General features: G+C 50.1%; 1 protein-coding gene across 4 annotated transcripts; it reads left to right on the forward strand.

Annotated features, from left to right (window-relative positions):
* Positions 1–273: 273 nt before the first annotated feature.
* Positions 274–6,708, forward strand: TMEM74B (transmembrane protein 74B). 4 transcript variants are annotated; one of them, XM_081011582.1, is made up of 2 exons: positions 274–352; positions 4,545–6,708. In XM_081011582.1, exon 2 carries the CDS (start codon positions 4,588–4,590, stop codon positions 5,287–5,289), a length of 702 nt encoding a protein of 233 aa, XP_080867708.1. In that variant the 5' UTR covers positions 274–352; positions 4,545–4,587; the 3' UTR covers positions 5,290–6,708. The 4 variants fall into 4 exon arrangements, with proteins under 4 accessions (XP_080867708.1, XP_080867709.1, XP_080867707.1 ...); XM_081011583.1 differs by having other exon boundaries at positions 283–352; positions 4,548–6,708; XM_081011581.1 differs by lacking the exon at positions 274–352 and adding an exon at positions 455–1,283 and having other exon boundaries at positions 4,554–6,708.
* Positions 6,709–20,144: the final 13,436 nt, after the last annotated feature.

The raw sequence follows: 20,144 nt of genomic DNA on the forward strand, positions 1-20,144 counted from the left end.
CAGGGATCCCTGAAACCTCCTGGAGATCAAGGTGGGAGTTTGCATATCCTTCCTGGCAGCAGCCATTGCACCCCCTGCCCAATCCGGGATGCCCAATTCTGCCCGTTCCCTCGCCCGCCTTTTGCTCGCATGCCCCCCGCGGCTCCTCTCTCGCAAGCCCGGGACTGCGTCGAGGGGCCCCTACCCATCCTCTGGCCTTCCTGGAGCCAGCTGGCACGAAGCTGCGGTGTTGGTGGCATTTCCTTCCCACCCTTTCCTTTAGTTGCTGGGGGGGGGGGGGATGAGTAGGGGAGGGTCCCTGGCGGCGGAGAGGACCCCACCTTTGCCTGCAGCAACCGCCGCCGTGGGAGAGGTAAGAAGCGACTCTCCCCGCGCCCCTCCCTCCCTCTGGCCCCCAGGAGGCTACAGGCTGGAGACTCCGCAACAGGCAGCTCCTCCCCCCGGCTCTCCCCCACCCCCAGAGGCCTCTAGGGCAGGAGGAAGGGGGCGCGCAGCAGCTTATTGCGGAGCTGGAGGTGCCATCGGGCGATTGCGCCGCAGCCTCGGGCCACGGGTTGGCCCCGTTTCCCTTCTCCCTTGCGCTGGTGCTGGGTGGTGGTGGTGCGCGATTTGTAGAGCGATCCTAGCACAGCCAGAGCCCGGGGTGCGTGGGGGTGTCTGTGTGGGGGAAAGGAGCAGGCTGCAGGCTCCATTTTCCGGTTAGAGAGAAAGAGACCACGGAGGGTTGCATTGCACGGAGAGAAAGAGTGCTGGAAAGATCAGTTTGTGGGGAGGAAGCGGGGGGGGGGACGGTGAAGAGGAGAGCGAGAAAGCGGACCGTCGGTTCCCTTTCCTGCACGCCCCCCACCTACTCGCAAGGAGCAAGACCGGCGCGCCGACTGCGGCGCCGTGGTGCTGAACGGACAGCGACCGCCGGCCAGCCACGCCTTGCGCGAGTCGAGTTGCGGCGCCCGAGGCCGTCGCCAGGGGGCGCCGCTGCGTGATTTTGGCATTGTCTCTTTTTCTCCCGCCCCCCACCCTTTCACTCCGATTTAAAACCCCTTCTAAACCGAGCCAGCAGCCCATCTCTCTCTCCCCCGCCCCCTACGCCCAGCCTCCACTCCACTCCCTCGCTCCAGGCTGGCCGAGCAACGACCATCGCAGGAGGAGGAGCCCACGGCAGACAGCGGCAGCATCCATGGTCGCTTGCAGCGCTGACCCCCAGCTAGGAGGACCTGCTGGATGTCCCCAGACAGGCAGCATGCGCCCCGCGGCAGCCAGGCAGGCAGGCCGGGCAAGGACAGGTAGGACAGGGCAGCTGGAAGTGGGGTGGGTGGGTGGGTGGGAATAGGCAGCCGTGCGCGCCCACCCGCTTATTCCTTGGGGCTTGCATTGCTGGGGAGGCGGAGAGGATTGCTGCATGCGTGTCTGAGGCAGCGGCAGGGCGTGGGGAAAGATTATTCCTAAATGATAAGAGGTTGTAATCTGGGTGGAAGGGATTGGGGACGCGCGGGAGAGGAGGAGGCAGCAGCAGCAGCAGCAGCAGCTATGAAGTCATCCTTCAATGCTGGCACCAAAGACCAGGATGCGTGAGCCTAAATTACAGTATAGACAAATTCACGAAGGACAGCATCACTATTAGCCACGGTGGCTCCGTGGGAGAGTTGCTCTTGTGCAACCGCAGGGAGAGTTGCTCTTGTGTTCGAATCCCGTTTTTGGGTTTTGCACAGGCCACTGTGGGAACAGGATGTTGGACTAGATGGACCACTCTGGTGTTATTCCCTACGGTAACTGCGCAGGGTGGGGAAGAGGAAGGCGCGTTGTCCTAGAGCAGTCTTCCCCAACATTTGGAGAGCACCTCGACTGAAGAAGGCTGCTCTAGAGTGATTCGTTCAGTACGTTTCCCAGCACAATTCAAGGTGTTGGTGCTGATCTTTAAATCCCTAAACGGCCTCAGTCCTGTATACCTGATGGAGCGTCTCCACCCCCATCATCCAGCCAGGACACTGAGGTCCAGCTGTGAGGGCCTTCTGGCGGTTCCCTCGCTGCGAGAAGTGAGGTTACAGGGAACCAGGCAGAGGGCCTTCTCGGTAGTGGCACCCGCCCTGTGGAACGCCCTCCCACCAGATGTCAAAGAGAAGAACAACTACCAGACTTTTAGAAGAGATCTGAAGGCAGCTCTGTTTAGCGAAGCTTTTATGTTTGATGTATTACGGTATTTTAATATTTTGTTGGAAGCTGCCCAGAGTGGCTGGGGAAGCCCAGCCAGATGGGCAGGGTATAAATTATTATTATTATTATTATTATTATTATTATTATTATTATTGTGCCTGAGTGAAGGGTGTGTTCTGAGCAGCCATGGATCAATCCTACTATCCTCTCACAGCTTGTGTGGGTGTGAGAAGGAAGTTGCTTTGTGCAGGCAGCCCGGCACTGATTGTTATTTTACAACTCATCTCTCGCTTCTCGTTTTAGGAGTGCACCAATGTGGGGCCCACATCCTGGTGCTGATCAGGATCACACCTGCTGCTCTGCAACCTCACCAGGGGAATCCCAGACGATTCCCTGCAGGGTTGAAAAGACACAGAAAATGTGCACGTGTGAGAGGGAGAGAGTAGGGAAATAAATGGCATGGTGCATAGCAGTGGGGGGGGGTCATGCTGGGTAGCAGCCACGGCAACCCAGAAAGGTGGGCAAAGTGTCCAAGGATGCACATGATGCAGTAAAATGAAGTTATGGCTTTGTCTCCTTCATTGACGGTCAATGGGTCTGACAGCCCAGTTCCTATGGATGCTTATTCAGAAGTCCCACTGGGTTTAGGTCTGACACCCCAAGAGTGTCCCCTGCCAGCAGAAAAAAGCATTCTGTTATAGCCGATGAAACAGGTTGTGGTGTGTGATTGGCCATGGTGTGTGTTTGTGTGATGACCACAACAATGCTGCTTATTACATTTATATCTCATTCATATCCAGGGAGCTCAAGGTGGTATGCATGGTTCTTTCTCGCCTCTATTTTATCCTCTCAACAACCCTGTGAGGTAGGTTAGGCTAAGAGACTGGGACTGGCCTAAGGTCACCCAATGCGCTTCCTGGCTGGGTATGGATTTGAACCCTGGTCTCCCAGATCCTAGGGACGTGGGTGGCGCTGTGGGTTAAACCACAGAGCCTAGGACTTGCCGATCGTAATGTTGGTGGTTCGAATCCCCGCAATGGGGTGAGCTCCCATTGCTCGGTTCCAGCTCTTGCCAACCTAGCAGTTTGAAAGCACGTCAAAGTGCAAGTAGATAAATAGGTACTACTCCAGTGGGAAGGTAAACGGTGTTTCCGTGCGCTGCTCTGGTTCGCCAGAAGCGACTTAGTCATGCTGGTCACATGACCCGGAAGCTGTACACCGGCTCCCTCAGCCATTAAAGCGAGATGAGCGCCGCAACCCCAGAGTTGGCCACAACTGGACCTAACGGTCAGGGGTCCCTTTATCTTTACTTCCAGATCCTAGTCCGGCACTCTTACCACGAAGGCGTAGAGTTTGTGTAGAACTTCTGTGGATTAAAAGAAATTTTAAAATCCCAAGTGTGTGTGTGTGTGTGTGTGTGTGTGTGTGTAAGATTGGTGGACTCCTGCACACCTCCTTTTCTGCTGATCTTTACATTGTCTCTTCCGCTTGCAAGAGGTGTCTACTCAGCTGCACTTTCCCTGCAAGGAGGTGCCTCAGGCAGAGCTTTTGCCCTGCCAGCAGGCTGCAGCAAAGTCAGGATAACAGCTGCTTGATCACACAGGGTGCAGGCAAGATCAAGACCGACCTCACCAGGCTCAAGAGACACACTTAATTAACAAAAATTGCACACCACTTGATTGTAATCTGATTCCCTCCCTCTCTTCACCAAGTTAGCCTTGGTGAAGACTTGACGCTTTCATCCCCAAAAAAGGTTTTTGATTTGAGTTTCCATTGAAATGAGGCTGTATTTTAATGTTTTAATGTTGTATTTTAAACTTGTTTTTAAGTTGCATTTCAATCAATTTATTTTTATATCGGGTGTTAGCCACCCTGAGCCCGGTCTTGTCTTCTAAATGTCAGGTTGTTGTTTATCTCTTTGACATCTGGTGGGAGGGCGTTCCACAGGGCGGGTGCCACTACCGAGAAGGCCCTCTGCCTGCTTCCCTGTAGCTTTGCTTCTCGCAATGAGGGAACCACCAGAAGGCCCTCAGAGCTGGACCTCAGTGTCTGGGATGAAAGATGGGGGTGGAGACGTTCCTTCAGGTCTACTGGACCAAGGCCGTTCAGGGCTTTAAAGGTCAGCACCAACACTTTGAATTGTGCTCAGAAACGTACTGGGAGCCACTGTAGGTCTTTCAAGACTGGTGCTATATGGTCTCGGCAGCCGCTCCCGGTCACCAGTCTAGCTGCTGCGTTCTGGATTAGTTGTAGTTTCTGGGTCACCTTCAAAGGTAGCCCCACGTAGAGCACATTGCAGTAGTCCAAGCGGGAGATAACCAGAGCATTCAGTGAATGAAGGCCAGGGTGCAAATGGTTCTCATTGATTCCTCCTCTCCGTTCTTCTGCCCCAGCAGCTGAAGTGCTGAGAGGGATGAGCAAGGCGACTGCATCCCAATGGCGTCCTCACAGCCCCTGGAACTGACAGTCTTGGGGAATGTACCTGGGCCCAGCCGGGGAGTCCCAGAAGGGGGACCTTCAGCACCACGGACAGCTCCTGGCTTGGGCATTGAGAACGCCTCTTACCAGGGGGAGGAAGAAGAGGAAGAGGAAGAGGCAGAAACTTCCTTCCGGAACAGTCAAGGCACAGGAAGCAGCCTCAGGGAGCACACAGCACCCCCTAAGGGAGACCTCTCCCCACGGTCGGAGGATGGCCCTTTGCCGGACGCAGCAGGCAACTCAGTGGACTATGGCTTCATCTTGGCTTTAGTCTTCTTGGTCAGTGGGATTTTGCTGGTGATTGTCGCCTACAGCATCCCGCGGGAGGCGCGAGTCGACCCGGATTCTGTGTCCGCCCGGGAGATGGAGAGGCTGGAGATGTATTACGCCCACCTGGGCTCTCACCTGGACAAGTGCATCATTGCAGGATTGGGGCTCTTGACTTTGGGCGGGATGCTGCTCTCCATCCTCCTCATGGTCTCCATCTACAAAGGAGAGCTCTACCGGAGGAGGTCGTTCCCGGCTTCCAGGGCTCCCCGGAAGACTTACGGGTCTATAAACCTGAGGATGAGGCAGCTGAATGGAGAAGGGGGGCAGACGTTGGTCGAGAACGAGGTCATTCAGATGACCGAAGTCACAAACACCAGCCAGAGCTGCTGACGTTTCTTCGTAGGTGATGTAAGTTGAACTAGATGAAGGGTCCTCTTCCAACGCTACAAATCTGTGATACTATTCTACAAGTTTAAAGCACTGAGCTCAGAGGAGGATTTGTTGGGGGGTGGGGTGGGGGAGGGGAAAGGTTCAACATTCATATTTAAGTATAGCTTTGCACCTCAATGGGGAACAGTAGAGGAAATGTCGCCTCTTGTTTAAATGCCTCCTTCACTTACACACGAAAGCATGAGGACGGAACTTTAGGAAGCTAAATGTTGCTTTATATTTTGGCAACTTAAGAAAAGATTTCCAAGAAAACTCGTGGTCCCCCTCTGAAATTGTTCTGTGCTACGTACTGCACCACTGCTGTGGTTAAAAAAAACAACCCACAACTTTTTTTTTATTGAAAAAACTGTTGCACAACCAAATCGCCTATGCTGAAGACACAGAGCCAAAGCCACATTTCAGAGGCCTCTTTGGAATTCTTTGTATACTACCAAGCACAGTTTAAGGCCTGTACTTTTGAGCTGGGTTCCTTCGTTCCACCCCTCCCTGCAGCAAACACTCTTAGCAATAGTTCCATCTGGAAGACGTGTGCAACCGTCGCCGCTCCCAGCAAAAGTTCAGAACATGCCCAACTGCTCCATGGTTTGTATGAGTTTTCTGGAGCTCCCAAGACCTTGCTGCAACTTTCGCACTTGCAACATGCTCGGTCTGTCGAAGCAACACCTTCACACGCAGCCACACAGCCTGACTCACAAACACACCGCCTTGCTACACCAGCAAACCCTATTTCCCTGGCCTGGCTGGGAAAAGAACACCATGTCCAAACTGTTTCTGAGTTGTTCGTGGAAAGCGGGAAGGGAGCAGCGCTTTCAAAGAACCTTCCGCGGTTCTGCTTCCTCGTCAATGGGTTCGCTCGCCAAGTCGCCTGCCTCGGATGCAGGGAGGCACTCGCTGCAGTCGGGAGATACAATTACGTCTCGAATGCAAAGCATGAAACATTAATGAAGGCCGGCATGTGGGCAATGCAAACGAAAATGTGTCAGCAGGAAGTTTAAAAATGGATATTGCTCAGAAGCGGCCAAACGAAAGGTGACCTCTAAAAGGTACAGCTGCCGGTAAATCCCCCCTCCTAATATTTTTTTAAAGTGCCACTCTCAGCTAAATATAAAATGTGCAGCCACATCCCAGGAAATGTGTCTCACTCAGTATTGCGATCATGAGAAACGGAGGGGAAGCATTGTTCTGAACGCTGTGCCGTCACTTGCCCTTCAAATCTGGTCCATTTGTTGCCCCCAGAAATTCCTATAATTGCTTATAACTGGGAGCAGGAGGAAAAAAGTACCGTATTTTTCGCTCTATAAGATGCACCAGACCACAAGACGCACTTAGTTTTTGGAGGAGGAAAACAAGAAAAAATATATTCTGAATCTCAGAAGCCAGAACAGCAAGAGGGATCGCTGCGCAGTGAAAGCAGCAATCCCTCTTGCTGTTCTGGCTTCTGGGATAGCTGTGCAGCTTGCATTCGCTCCATAAGACGCACACACATTTCCGCTTACTTTTTAGGACGGAAAAAGTGAGTCTTATAGAGCAAAAAATACGGTATTTGTTTTAAAACTGGGAATATAAGAAAAGGCCTCTAAGCAGGAGTTAAACTAGCCAAGGGTTGAATCTACAAGCACAGCAGCAGAAGATGGGAGGGTGGACTGTACCACACATGTTGGGGGTTGTTCACATTTTTGGAATAGTCACTCGTTTTAGAAAGAGTCATTGCAGAGAGAAAATAAGCGCATGTGGGAGATAGGCTGCAGCCCAGCCACCTCTGTTTTGTCCTTGTCTTTGAAAATCACACACAACTCTTACACACACACACTCAGAAATGTGGTTCTCCAGCTGCATCCTGAACTGGTACAGTCTGCTTTGCCTTCTCAGGACTGTACCATCTCTCCCTACTGCATCAAGCCCTAGAGATGCAAATGATTGTTAATTTTTTTAACAAAAAGAAATCTCAGGAAAATCCTTTCCTCTTGTGCGTGCTTGCAAAAATTTGCAGCAGTCTAGTTTGATTCTCCTTGTCCAAGTGCTGTTATTTCTTCTCCTGATGGTTTCCTACTCTGAATTTCTTCATGACGCCTCTATCTAGTGGCTTAAAAGTATCTGGCTCAATTGAATTTTAATATTCAAAATTTGATTGTTATTTTTTAAAATTCAACCTTTTCATATATTTCCCCCCCCCCAAAGCGAGAATTTAAAACTAATGCAGAATGGTGTATCTAGATCCAGCACTGGCAGAGTCTGGATGCTTTGAGGAAGTTGCTTGTGTGCGGATCACAAGGCATCTAGCAGCCCCTTTCCTGCCCTCTCCATTCAGAAATCCAGGATGCAGATCAAAGCAAAGACCAGAGAAGAAGGAGGCTGTGGTCTTTCTCTCTCTCTCTCTCCCTCTTTCTCTATATAATTAATTTTTAGCATATCATTTTCAGCAGTCATTTAACACAATTTCATACCTTATACAATTTTTTGACTTCCATCAATCACATCTGAAAATTTTCCAATCTTTTTCACTTAATTTACATTTCTTAATTTCACCATTACTTTTAATTATCATAACTAATAACTCTCTTCATAATCTTCCTTGCAATATTTCTTATATTCCTCCTTACAAAACTTATTGTAATCCTACTAGCGTAATCTGTTGATTACAATTGCTTTTCAAATAGCTCACATATTTATTACAGTCCTCTGAAAATCTCTGGTCCAGTAGGTTTCGAATACTTCCTGTCATCTTATCTAATTCTGAGGCCGTGGTCTTTCTCTCTCAGTGTTTGACTCCTGCTCTTCGGGCTGCCATGACCTAAGATGATTCCCTCCAGCAGGGGCACTAATGGATTGGGAACCAGTGGCGTAGCGTGGGGTGTGCAGGGGGGCCCGGCCGCACCGGGCGCAACATCTGGGGGGGGGGCGCGCTCGCACTCGCAGCTCTCTGCCCCTACCTGGCTCACTCTCTCTCACTGCAGTGCTGGCTGTGCGAATCCGATCCGAGCCGCTGGGTCGCCACCCACTGTGGAGGGGGTGGGTGCCAGGCCTGCGGGGCGGAGAGAGAGCGAGGGACTATCTGGGGGGAGGAACAGTGCAGCGGCCGCCCAGCGCAGCGCTGAGCGCAGGAGAGAACCACACCAGACCAGCCCAGGCAGCAGCAAGAAGAAGCTGGCAGCGGCGGCAGGTTAGGGGTTAGGGGGCGCAAATTACTTGCCTTGCCCCAGGTTAGGGGGCGCAAATTACTTGCCTTGCCTCGGGTTAGGGGGTGCAAATTACTTGCCTTGCCCCGGGTGCTGACAACCCACGCTACGCCGCTGTTGGGAACTAATGGCACCATGAAATTACACCAGTACGTGGATTCCTTGGTGTCAGGAGTAGTCACCCACTTCCCTTCAGAAATAATATCTATTTAGTATCACATTTATATCCCACCTTTCCTCAAAGAGTAGCCCAAGGTGGCGTACATGCTTCTCCTCCTGCCTTGTTTCGTTTTTGTTTTTTGAGTTTAAATTTTTTTTATTAATTTTTCAACACAATTATACAATTTTATCCACATTTTCACAGATTATCTCTTTTTGGACTTCCTTCAGCTTCTCTGGTAATCATCCACATTTTCCTCTAAATTACACATTCCCTTTATTTGTATTGCCGTTTGACCTCCCTCCCCCTTCTATTTCTTTTTAACAACACATCTCAACTTTCACAGTGCTTCTTGAAACCCCACTAGCGTTGTTTGTACAAGTACTTTTCAGATATTCTACAAACTTTCCCCTGTCTTCGATGAACTTTTGGTCTCTCAGATATCTAATTTTCCCAGTTAGTTTGTCCAATTCAGCAAAGTCTGTCAGTTTCATTCTCCATTCTTCTATCGTCGGTATTTCCTCTCGCTTCCATTTCTGGGCCAATAAAATTCTTGCTGCTGTAACTGCATATTGGAAAAGTTTACAGTCCTTTCTTCTTATTTCCTTTCCTGTAATCCCTAAAAGAAAGGCTTCTGGTTTCTTTACAAATGTATATTTTAACATCTTTTTCAATTCGTTATATATCATCTCCCAGAAACTTTTCACTTTCTTACAATCCCACCACATAGGATAAAACATTCCTTCTTTTTCTTTACATTTCCAACACTTATTACATGTCTTAAACATGTTTTGTTTTTGTTTTTAATCCTCACAACCACCCTGTGAGGTAGGCTAGGCTGAGAAACAGTCACTGGCCAAAGAGATGCCGAGAACTGAACCCAGGACCTTCTGAGTAGAGCATGGGCTACAGCCCATCCCCAATGAAGGCTACTACAATTCCCATCATCCCTGACCACTGGTTCTGTTAGCTAGGGATGATGGGAATTGTAGTCCCAAACATCTGGAGGGCTGGAGTTTGCCTAGGCCTGCTCTAATAATAGGCAAGGCTGGTAGCAATTGTAGTCTAAACTGTCTGGAAGGCACCTTGTTGGCGAGGGCTGCTGCACTTCAGAGTCAGCACACACCTAGCATTGCACACTAAGAGCTTTAGGGATCATGCTTGCATGTGAATTTTTGCCACTGGCCAGTTTTGACGGCTGGGCACTAAACCAGCTAAACCTGCCTTCTCCAGCCGGCTGCCATTTGGATATTGTGCCTCCAATATCACCCGTATCCTACAATGTTCACCAAAAAGGTTTGCTCTTGCACACTGACCTGGTGAATATCTGCCTGTGTTTTGGCAGAAAGGGCTGCAGCTCAGAGGTAGAGCAGCTGCCTGGCATGCAGAAGGAAGGATTCCATCTCTGACATCTGCAGGTACGGCTGGGAGAAGCAACCTGACTGACACCCTGGAGAGTCGCTGCTGGTCAGTGTAGACAATACTGGGCTAGATAGACCAGTGCTCTGACTCAGTATAATGCAGTTTCCTATGCCTTTAAATTCATTTTGGAGAACAACATTGGATCATAGAATTGTCGAGTTGGAAGGGACCCTGAGGATCATCTAGTCCAACCCCCTGCAATGCAGGAATATGCAGCTGTCCCAAAAGGGAATCGAACTAAGCAATGAGGCCTTGTTTAAATGTACTGATACTGCCAGCAGAGTTGTATGAGCCGCCCTTTGACAGAAATCGCAGCACTTGCCTTGTTCCTTTTGGAATAATAATCCAAGCTGGATTAAAAGGCACCCCCTCCCCCCCGCTACGTCCCTGGCACGCCTGCCAGGCCGCCATCCATCAGGTCACCACCGAAGAGCAAACTCGCTGAGCGAACATCAATTGCTTTCGCTCTCAATAAGATTAAATGCCCTTTAAGAGCGATCAGCCCGTTAAAGAGATTAAATCTGCAGAAGGCCCCGGTTTATTGGCGAGGGAGACAGGCTCGGATTTGCATTATAAAGTAAAGGCTGTTTCTCATGAGGCTTTAATGGAATTACGTGGGCACTGTCTTGCTGCTGCGCTGTTTCTTAAGGAGACCCTGGGAAATTCTCCTAAGGGGTGGACACTGGAACAAAGGAAGCTGCTTTATGCTGAATCAGACCACTGATCTGTTGAGCTCAGGAAACACCAGCGGTTCCTCAACTGGGGAGGAATCACTGCTCCTTGACTCCATAAACTCTTCAGTGCCTCCTACCCTATAAAAGGCAATTATTCAGAATGGCAGATTGCACGACCCACTAAAAAGGATAGAAATGGTCAAGGCTGGAGTCAGATGCAGGTCAGCACAAAGGAACAGCCACGTTTCCCTCAAGTTACCGTATTTTTTGCTCCATAAAACACACTTTTTTCTTCCTAAAAAGTAAGGGGAAATGTCTGTGCGTCTTATGGAGCGAATGCGTGGTCCCTGGAGCCGAACTGCCCAGAGGCGAAAAGCAGATCATGATTTTTTTTTTTTTTGAAAGAGGGAAGAGGGTGTTGAAACAAAGCCGCTGATCGGCAAGCGATCGGGAGGGAGAAAAGGGACGCTAGAGATAAAGGAGGATGCCTCGGAGGGGGGAGGTAAAGAGCAAACTTGCAAGGAGAGGAGACAGGAAGACTAAAGCAATGAGGAGAGAAATTAGAAGAAAAGGAAGAGCAAAAAACTGCTCCAGCTAAGGAAAAGACACTAAGGCAAACAAGAGGGAAGGGAGTGTTGAAAGGAAGCAGCTGATCAGCAAGTGATCAGGGAGAGAGAAAAAGGGACGCCACAATGGCACAAAAACGTGGTTACAAAGCACGGATCCACATGAATCCTCAGGATTCTTGCATTGGGCTACCCCAAACTCACCGTCAAATCACATGTCTGTGGCCACAGCATGAACCACAAAAATCATACATCCACTGTTTCATTCAGAGTATTTTTTTCTTGTTTTCCTCCTCTACAAACTAGGTGCGTCTTATGGTCAGGTGCGTCTTATGGAGCGCAATGGCAGGCAACTCTGCAACATTTCACAGCAGGTCTTGCCCCTATGGAGCAGTGGCCAGGACTTAAGGTCCCTGCCTCCCAGCCCTTCTAAGGCTCCCCCTCTCGCGGATGTTTCCCCAGCAGTCTCAAACTGTGTCTGCCCAGCTCTGTTCTGCTCTCCTCAATACTCTGCCTGTTCTTGGAGGCCAGAGGGGAGGGGAGCTGGGTTCTTCAGCAGCCTCTTGACTGCCCTGCTTCAGCCTCAGAATCTGAACTGCTCTCTGTCACCGGCTCTCCCTGCTCACTAAACCCTGTTGCTCCTTCAGCATCTGGAACACCACCCCAATCTTCCCCCTCTGACCTCTCCTCAGCGTCCCACCACCAATCCCTGCGCTCTGAGCCTTCCTCCTCTGGGGGGTTTCCCTGCAGGGGTTGCTGCAGGGGGTTGAACTAGATCAGCCTTTCTTAACTTGCGGGTCCCCAGATGTTGTTGAACTACAGCTCCCATCACCCCTAGCTAGCAAGGCCAGAGCTCAGGGATGGTGGGAGTTGTAGTCCGACAACATCTGGGGACCCACAGGTTGAGAACCGCTAAGTCCTGGATGATTGTGAGGTTCGCGAAGCCAGGCTAATTTTCCAAAGGCGATGGAGGCAGGGGTGGTGGCGATTGTGCTGTGCCCCTGGAAATAAAGTGGGCTTAATGCTAGAGACAGCAAGCTTAAATGATTGTAGAGTTAGAGATAGATAGATGATAGATAGCTAGATATCAGAGCATGAGAGAATCCGGGGTGGGATGGGGAGGATATTGAGTACCAGACAGCACGGGAATGTGACTGTATAAAGCATCATATATGGGGACATGGGGACGCGGGTGGAGCTGTGGGTTAAACCACAGAGCCTAGGACTTGCCAATCAGAAGGTCGGCGGTTCGAATCCCCGCAACGGGGTGAGCTCCCGTTGCTCGGTCCCTGCTCCTGCCAACCTAGCAGTTCAAAAGCACGTCAAAGTGCAAGTAGATAAATAGGTACCGCTCCGGTGGGAAGGTGAATGGTATTTCCGTGCGCTGCTCTGGTTTGCCAGAAGCGGCTTAGTCATGCTGGCCACATGACCCGGAAGCTGTACGCCGGCTCCCTTGGCTAGTAAAGCGAGATGAGCGCCGCAACCCCAGAGTCGGCCACGACTGGACCTAATGGTCAGGGGTCCCTTTACCTTTTTATGGGGACATGACAAGAATTCATAGTGTGGGAGAAGTGGGCGTCAAGACCACCGGGGAAGGTGGTGGACCCTCTTTCATTGTAGGTTTTTAAAGCAGAGGTTGGGTGTTTACCTGCCAGGGATTCTTTAGCTTTAATTCCTGCATTGCAAGGGGTTGGACTAGATGACCCATGGGGTCCCTTGCAGCTGTACGAGTCTGTAATTCTGCGAGGATGAAGAGATGTCAAAAATAAGAGCCTTTGCCCTGTGTCTTCAGTAGCTGCGAAGAATGGGGAGGGTTTTTTTTTGCAGAGTGTGACATAACATTCCTTTCAAATGCAATTATTAAAGATAAAGGCACTTGCATGTGGGTGGGTGAGAGGCAGCAAAATAGGCATTTCTGTAAGTTCCATGAATGAATGTGCAGGGAAGAGATGATAGAGGCTTTCCAAATTATGAGACACCATCTCACATACTACTAGAAAGCCTTAGGGGGTTCATCTGGTGAATTGACCTGGATGAGATTTGACCTGGATGGACAGAAGGATCTGCTCCTTTCACTGATTCCAAGTAATGATTTTATGGCATCTGCAGGAGCTGACGTAGGTGGATTTTTAGAAAGAGTTGTCGGAGGACAGCTTGGCTCTTTGCCATAATTGCTCAATGGAGCATCCTTGTACAGAGGTAGTCTACCCCTGAAAAGTAGATCCTGGGGACCAATAGCAGGGGGTGGTTTTTACACTCTGGTGTTCTATGTTTGAGCTGGCCACTGTTGGAAACAGAATGCTGAACTTCTCTCTGCCCTGGCAAGGCTGCTTAATAATAATAATAATAATAATAATAATAATAATAATGGTAAATTTTATTTATACCCCACCCACCCTGTCCAGAGCCAGGCTCAGGGCGGCTAACACCAGTAAAATTACAATAAAAACATTATGGGAGGGAACCAATTTAAAATACAGGTTAGAATGCGCTTTAAAATGCAGCCTCATTTTAGAAGTAGCCCATAGATCAAAACCGTAAGGGGAGGGAAATATAAAGGGTCAGACTGAGTCCAGACCAAAGGCCAGGCGGAACAGCTCTGTCTTGCAGGCTCTGCGGAAAGATGTCAAGTGCCGCTAAGGTTGATGGGAGTTGTGGTCCAAAACATCTAGAGCAGTGGTGGCCAAACTTGGCCCTCCACTTGTTTTTGGACTACAACTCCCATCACCCCTAGCTAACAGGACCAGTGAACAGGGATGATGGGAATTGTAGTCCCAAAACAGCTGGAGGGCCAAGTTTGGCCACCACTGATCTAGAGAATACTTGGCTGTGGAAGGCTGTGGTCTGGTGAAACAGGGCTAACAGCAAAGTAGGGACGCGGGTGGTGGCCCTGTGGTCTAAACCACTGGGCCTCTTGGACTTGCCATTCAGAAGGTCAGCAGTTCACATCCCCATGACAGGGTGAGCTCCCGTTGCTCTCTCCCAGCTCCTGCCAACCTAGCAGTTCTAAAGCACACCAGTGCAAGTAGATGAATAGGTACCACTGTGGCGGGAAGGTAAACAGCGTTTCTGTGAGCTCTGGTTTCCATCACAGTGTCCCATTGTGCCAGAAGCGGTTTAGTCCTGCTGGCCACATGACCTGGAAAGCTGTCTGTGGACAAACGCTGGCTCCCTCAGCCTGAAAGCGAGATGAGCGCTGCAACCCCATAGTCGCCTTTGACTGGACTTAACCGTCCAGGGGTCCTTTACCTTTTACCTTTAACAGGAAAAATTTGCTAGTCAAACAGAATGTAGCCTTCCCACTTGACTCTGGCTCCTTGCCCTGAGATTTTAAGAACTTCAGAACGTAATAAAAGCCTGCTGGATCACGCCAATAACCCATCTAGTCCAGCGTTCTGTTCTCACAATGGCCAACCAGATGCCTGTGGAAAACCAACAAGCACAACCTGAGAACAAGGGCATTCTCCCACCCCATAACCCTCTCATCCCTGAATTTCTCTAATCCTCTTCGAAAGCCATCCAAATTTTGCTGGCTATCGCTGCCTCCCAAGGGAGCGAATTCTATAGTTTAACTACGTGCTGCATGAAGAAGGGGTTTCAAAAATGAACCTTCCAACCATTCTGAATCTTGCTCCTTCCGCATGAAGTTCTGAAAAGGAAGCTGAGCCCCTAAAACTTCAGGAGACCTGTCAACCAGCCCTATACCTGCACAGAAGAGTGTCTTCACTCAGAGACAAGTTTATCTCTAGGGACAAGTGGAAAAGATGCTACGAGGAGCACCCACCAGGAGATGGTCAGAGATAGATAGATAAATTTATTATGGTCGGAGACAAGCTTATAAAACACACTTGGGGACACAATCCCAGAAGGAAAGCAAACATTTAAAACAATGTACAACACTAACTTTAAAATTTATAAATGCGATAAGCGTATAGACACTTAAAACTTTAAGATAAGCTACCGCAGAGAGATGACTCAGTCACCCATGGAACCGAGTTTGGGGATTTTCTTAACGAACTAGTTTGGGTCAGGGGATGGTCTGCGCCTACACAGAATCTGGCGACCATCCGGGTCGTCTTATGATCTTTGCCTAACAGGAAAAGGTCAAAATTTTGCTTTTCCGGAAGGTCAGCGAGCCTCACCAGCAGGGGATCAATGGCCTCACTACGTGCCTCTTCATAAAAGGGACATCTAAAGAACAAGAGCTCTGGGCTTCCTATCTCCCCCAATGAACAGGCGCAAAGTCTCTGAGCATATGGGACTTTTTTAAAGGATGCTTCCAGGACTGGCGAGGGCAGAGCTGAGCTTCTGCTGATGGTCTTAGATGACAAAGAGCTGTTCTCTACTGGATAGCAGAGCCACATCCCTCTCCTCCTCTTTCTCCTCCCTTGGCCTCGCTGACTCCATGGCTGGTGGCAGCTCCTCACCAGCGTTGACCTAAAAATGTCTCTGGCCTTGGCATGAGCTTGGTCAGCTGGTCCGATGACTCTTTGCAGGATGCAACCCTGGCGAACCATCCAGCTAACCCAAGCTGGAAGCTGGAACCTGTGCGTTGTGGTTGGAGCAGGGCCAACACTACTATGAGGTTTCCTGAGGCAGAGATGGGAGAGATGGCAGATTTGGATCCGAGTGGCGCATCTGCTTCCCTTCCTGCTCCCTCCTCCTCCCTGGTGTAGTCTATTCACACGTGCACATCCCTTTTTATCCTCCATTCAGGTAAGGGTGGTGGTGGCTGTGAGATGAGCACCCTTCAGCCACTGGTTGGTTGGTTGGCATCCGTCTGTCTTGGGAGACACTGGAAGAGTGAAGTCAAACCATTGGGCGGTTATAGCGCCTGCTGTGGCTGCGGAGACCGATGAGGGAGAGACATGTTTCGCTGCAGCTTGGGCAAGTGAAGGCGTCCGCTTGTGCTGCTGCAGATGCGCCAGGGCTTTTCCTCTCTCTGCGCTCCTCCCAGCGGTCATTCCTTCTTCGGTCACTGCTGTGGATGCACGGCAAGACTGCCTGTCTCCAGGCACTGCGGTCGCCTGCAAGGGATTCCCACCCGGCGGGTTTGCAGACATCTTTTGGGCGCAGAATTGGCCGGGCACTCTCCAACCACCACAGTACCTTCTCTCCACCCAAAGGCATATTTCAGTCCATCAGAGAGACTCAAGTCAGCTGCAAAGCAGGAGGTGCATTTAGCTCTGACAGACAGGTGGCATCCCTATCCCTATATCTAACTACACTTCCCAGGGGGGACATCATTTTCTGGTTCGCCTCGGGCAGCAAAATGTATTGGGCCAGCCCTTGGTTGTTGCACACAAAGGGATCACAAGGAAGGGTGCAGGGTTTCGTGGGGGCCTCCACGGTCAAGGCCTTAGTGTAAAGAAGAGGCCCTGACATTGAGATGCTTCTTAGTGATGAGGCCAGTCTGTGTATCTGGAGCAGGGAGGTTGTGACGCTTATGACGCTGCCATCTCCTGAGTCGGACCCTTGGTCTGCCCAGCTCAGCATCGCCTACACCAGCAGCCCAACCTTTTTTAGACCCAACCCCACAGCTTCCTCTGGTCCCTGCTCAGATTGCAGTTGTCATCTGAGTAGCACTGACCACAACAAGCCTTTAACCTAACCTAAAATTACGAGTTGTGCCTTGCACCTTCAACTAACACTCAAAGAGGAAGGAGAGAGCTGAGCTGGGAAGATGACTAAGCAGGTCTCTGTAACAGGTCTTCTTTTTGTGAAATTAAGGCTCAGCACTCATAAAATGCAACTACTGGACTTCATCAGTAAAAACGGCGCCTTTGCTATATAACTCAGCCAGCCTTCCCCAAGTCAGTTTGTACTCCTCTCCCCATCAGATTATGCTTAGCCGGGCTTCAATTCAGTGGGCAAGACTGGATTTTCCCAAGGCACTGTGGTGGAACGACGAGAGAAGCTCTCAGACCGGGGCAACTGATGGGTACACAATATGACCGAAATATGGGTCAAGCGAAAGCCCTAAGAGAGGGAATAGGGATTGTGTGGCTCTCTGGATCTTTCTGTGCTCAAGCTCCCATCATCCCTGACCATCGGCCGTGCTGGCTGATGGGAGTTGAAGTTTGGAGAGCCACCCCAGCTAAGCTCTTGGTAGTGACCAAATCGCTTCCACTTTCCATACCACGCCTGACACTTGGGTGGAGCTGTTGCAAAAAGGGACAGTACTAATAGGACCAGCAGTCATTCTTCGTTCATTCAGCCAAGCGAAGAGCAGAAGAGGCCCTCTCTAGTAGGGACATCCACCAAGTGGCCTTATTTTCGACCAGACCATTGGTCCACCTAGCCAAGCATCGTCTATCGCCAAATTTCACATCTCCTTTGGGTCTTTGAGGACCACCTCTTCTAGGCTTCTTCCCCAGTATCCTTGAAAGTGGAGAAGCCAGGGACTGAGTCTTGGACCTCAAAGGAGATGCTCTGCCACTGAGTTATAGAGACTCTCCCTTACTAGCCAGGTAGCTGTGGTAGGGTAGCTGTGGGGCATTAGCCAAAGGGCAACCAGCCCCTCCTGCCTTACAGACCCCAAACCCTGACCTCCCCAAGGAGGGAGGCTGAAACAGCTTCTGTGGCTCTAGGTCAGCCTTCCAGAGGTTTCGGGCTTCAACTCCCACCATTGCTAGGGAACACAGCTGTACGATGATGGGGCTAACAGTAGTGAGGCCCTGCTGGATGGATCCGATGGAAGTTGTAGCCCAAAACCTGGCGGGGGCAGCAAACCAGGTTGGCAGAGGCTACGCTAGAGATTTCAAGGGACAGAGGGTCTTTTTTTGCCAACTCCGGGGAACAAAACTGCAGTTCTGTGTTTCCACCGTTCATAGTCACAGTAAGCAACACCCAATAGGTGACTGAGGGTGTTTTAAGAAATGTTTCCCCCAATGATGTATTTGTCAATATTTCTTCCCCCATCCCCCACTGTATTCCTCCATCAAATTAAAAGTTGATCCTGTAATACTTAACATCTCTCTGCCGTTCTTTCAGAGGGCCCCTGGGGTCACACGCTGCTCATGGCGTTTTTGGAACAGGTGAATGGAAAACACACAAGTACCCAAAGGTGGAGGTTGGGGGAGGGGAACATACCTGCCTGAAGTGAGCCAGGTAGCTACACCAAAAACCGATGTTCTCTGGGCCACCCATTCCCAGTTCTTTGGTCAAAATATCGCTACAAAGCTTGCTGCCAAAAGCAGTCATAGTAGCGCTTTGGTAAATTAATCCTGGTAAAGGGTTATCTTCACGATCATTTAATAAGAAGGGCTTGCAGCTACTTTGTTTCTGGTGTGTTGCTGCTACAGAAGAAGAAATCAGCAACGACCGACTCGAGCCTGAAACTAAGTGTTGCAGCGCAGTGTGCTTCTGCCCAGAGCTTCAGCCACTTCATTCCTCTCTCACTTGTACAGTATTCCATGGTCCGTGAGCGAAATCCTGTGTGCTTAATCGCAGTTGCATTAAATTCTTTAGTTCCCCCACTGACCCCTACCAGAAACACACTCTTCCAGATTCAGGCCAACAAGCTATTTCTCTGCATTTTCCTGGGACAAGAGTGACCCATCCAGACAGAAATATGGTTTTTTTCTACCCTTTATACATAGATCTGTGTTCCTATTCCAGCTTGCACCTCTTAACCATCCCATTGAGTTACTTTGAGACTACTTGCGGGACTCCCTGCTGCAGTTTTTTTCTTTTTTACGGTTGCTCACATCTTGAGAGTTAACTAGTCTGCCAGCTGCACTTCTCTCTTATGTGCTAGTGGGGTAGTTCTAGCCACAAACTCACAGGGAGACTTGAATGAGTATTGGCGTTGAGATGACACTCCCTTCCATGGCTGATACAGTTATACCTCAGGTTACAGCTGCTTCAGGTTGCGTTTCTTCAGGTTGCGGACTGCTGAAACCCGGAAGTACCGAAACATGTTACTTCCGGGTTTAGGCAGTCGCGCATGCGCAGAAGCGCTAAATTGCGCTTTGCACATGCGGAAAGCGCTGAATCGCAACTCACGAATGCGCAGACGCAGGTTGCAAATGCTGCGGGTTATGAACGTGCCTCCCGCACGGATCACGTTCACAATCCGAGCGTCTACTGTACTTGCTTTCCTCTACTAAATTGTCTTTCCATTCATTTCGTATCTCGAAAGGCACATCTACAGTGGTACCTCTGGTTGCGAACGGGATTTGTTCCGGAGGCCCATTCGCAACCTGAAAAGAACGCAACCCGCGTCTGTGTGTGCCACAATTCGCCACTTCTGTGCATGTGCGTGCCGTCATTTTGTGCATCTGCGCATGCGGCGAAACCCAGAAGTAACCCGTTCCATTACTTCCGGGTCGCCGCGGGACGCAACCTGAAGCAAACATAACATGAGGTATGACTGTACTGAAATTTCAGCAACAGGCTCGTTTATTTCAATTGATTAGCCAGCCAATCTTATCTGAAGGCAAACAATTAAGCGAGTGGCAATTATTTTAATCAAATAACAGTCCGCTAGGATAACAGAGGTAAGTATTTCTCAAATGGGGTGGAATTGATTCAATTCACACACTGCGCACATCAGCTGGCAAAATGGACCAGAGGCAGACAGCTACAGTTCTGGAGTTTATTTTGCGAGTCTGCTTTTACACTGGGAATGGGGAATGTGTGCCCCCGACAAAGGCTGACTACATATCCCATCATCCTTGGGTATTGGTCGTGCTGGCTGGGAGTTGTAGTCCAGTATGGTGGGGGCGAAGGGACGCGGGTGGCGCTGTGGGTTAAACCACAGAGCCTAGGACTTGCCGGTCAGAAGGTTGGTGGT

The sequence above is a fragment of the Podarcis pityusensis genome, assembly GCF_964106645.2.
Source record: "Podarcis pityusensis genome assembly, chromosome: 6".
Lineage (NCBI taxonomy): Eukaryota > Metazoa > Chordata > Lepidosauria > Squamata > Lacertidae > Podarcis > Podarcis pityusensis.

Coding starts and splice junctions, on each gene's coding strand:
- TMEM74B (XM_081011581.1), top strand. CDS start 1,222: ATGTCCCCAGACAGGCAGCATGCGCCCCGCGGCAGCCAGGCAGGCAGG. Junction 1,284..4,553: donor GGCAGGCCGGGCAAGGACAG/GTAGGACAGGGC, acceptor CAGCAGCTGAAG/TGCTGAGAGGGATGAGCAAG.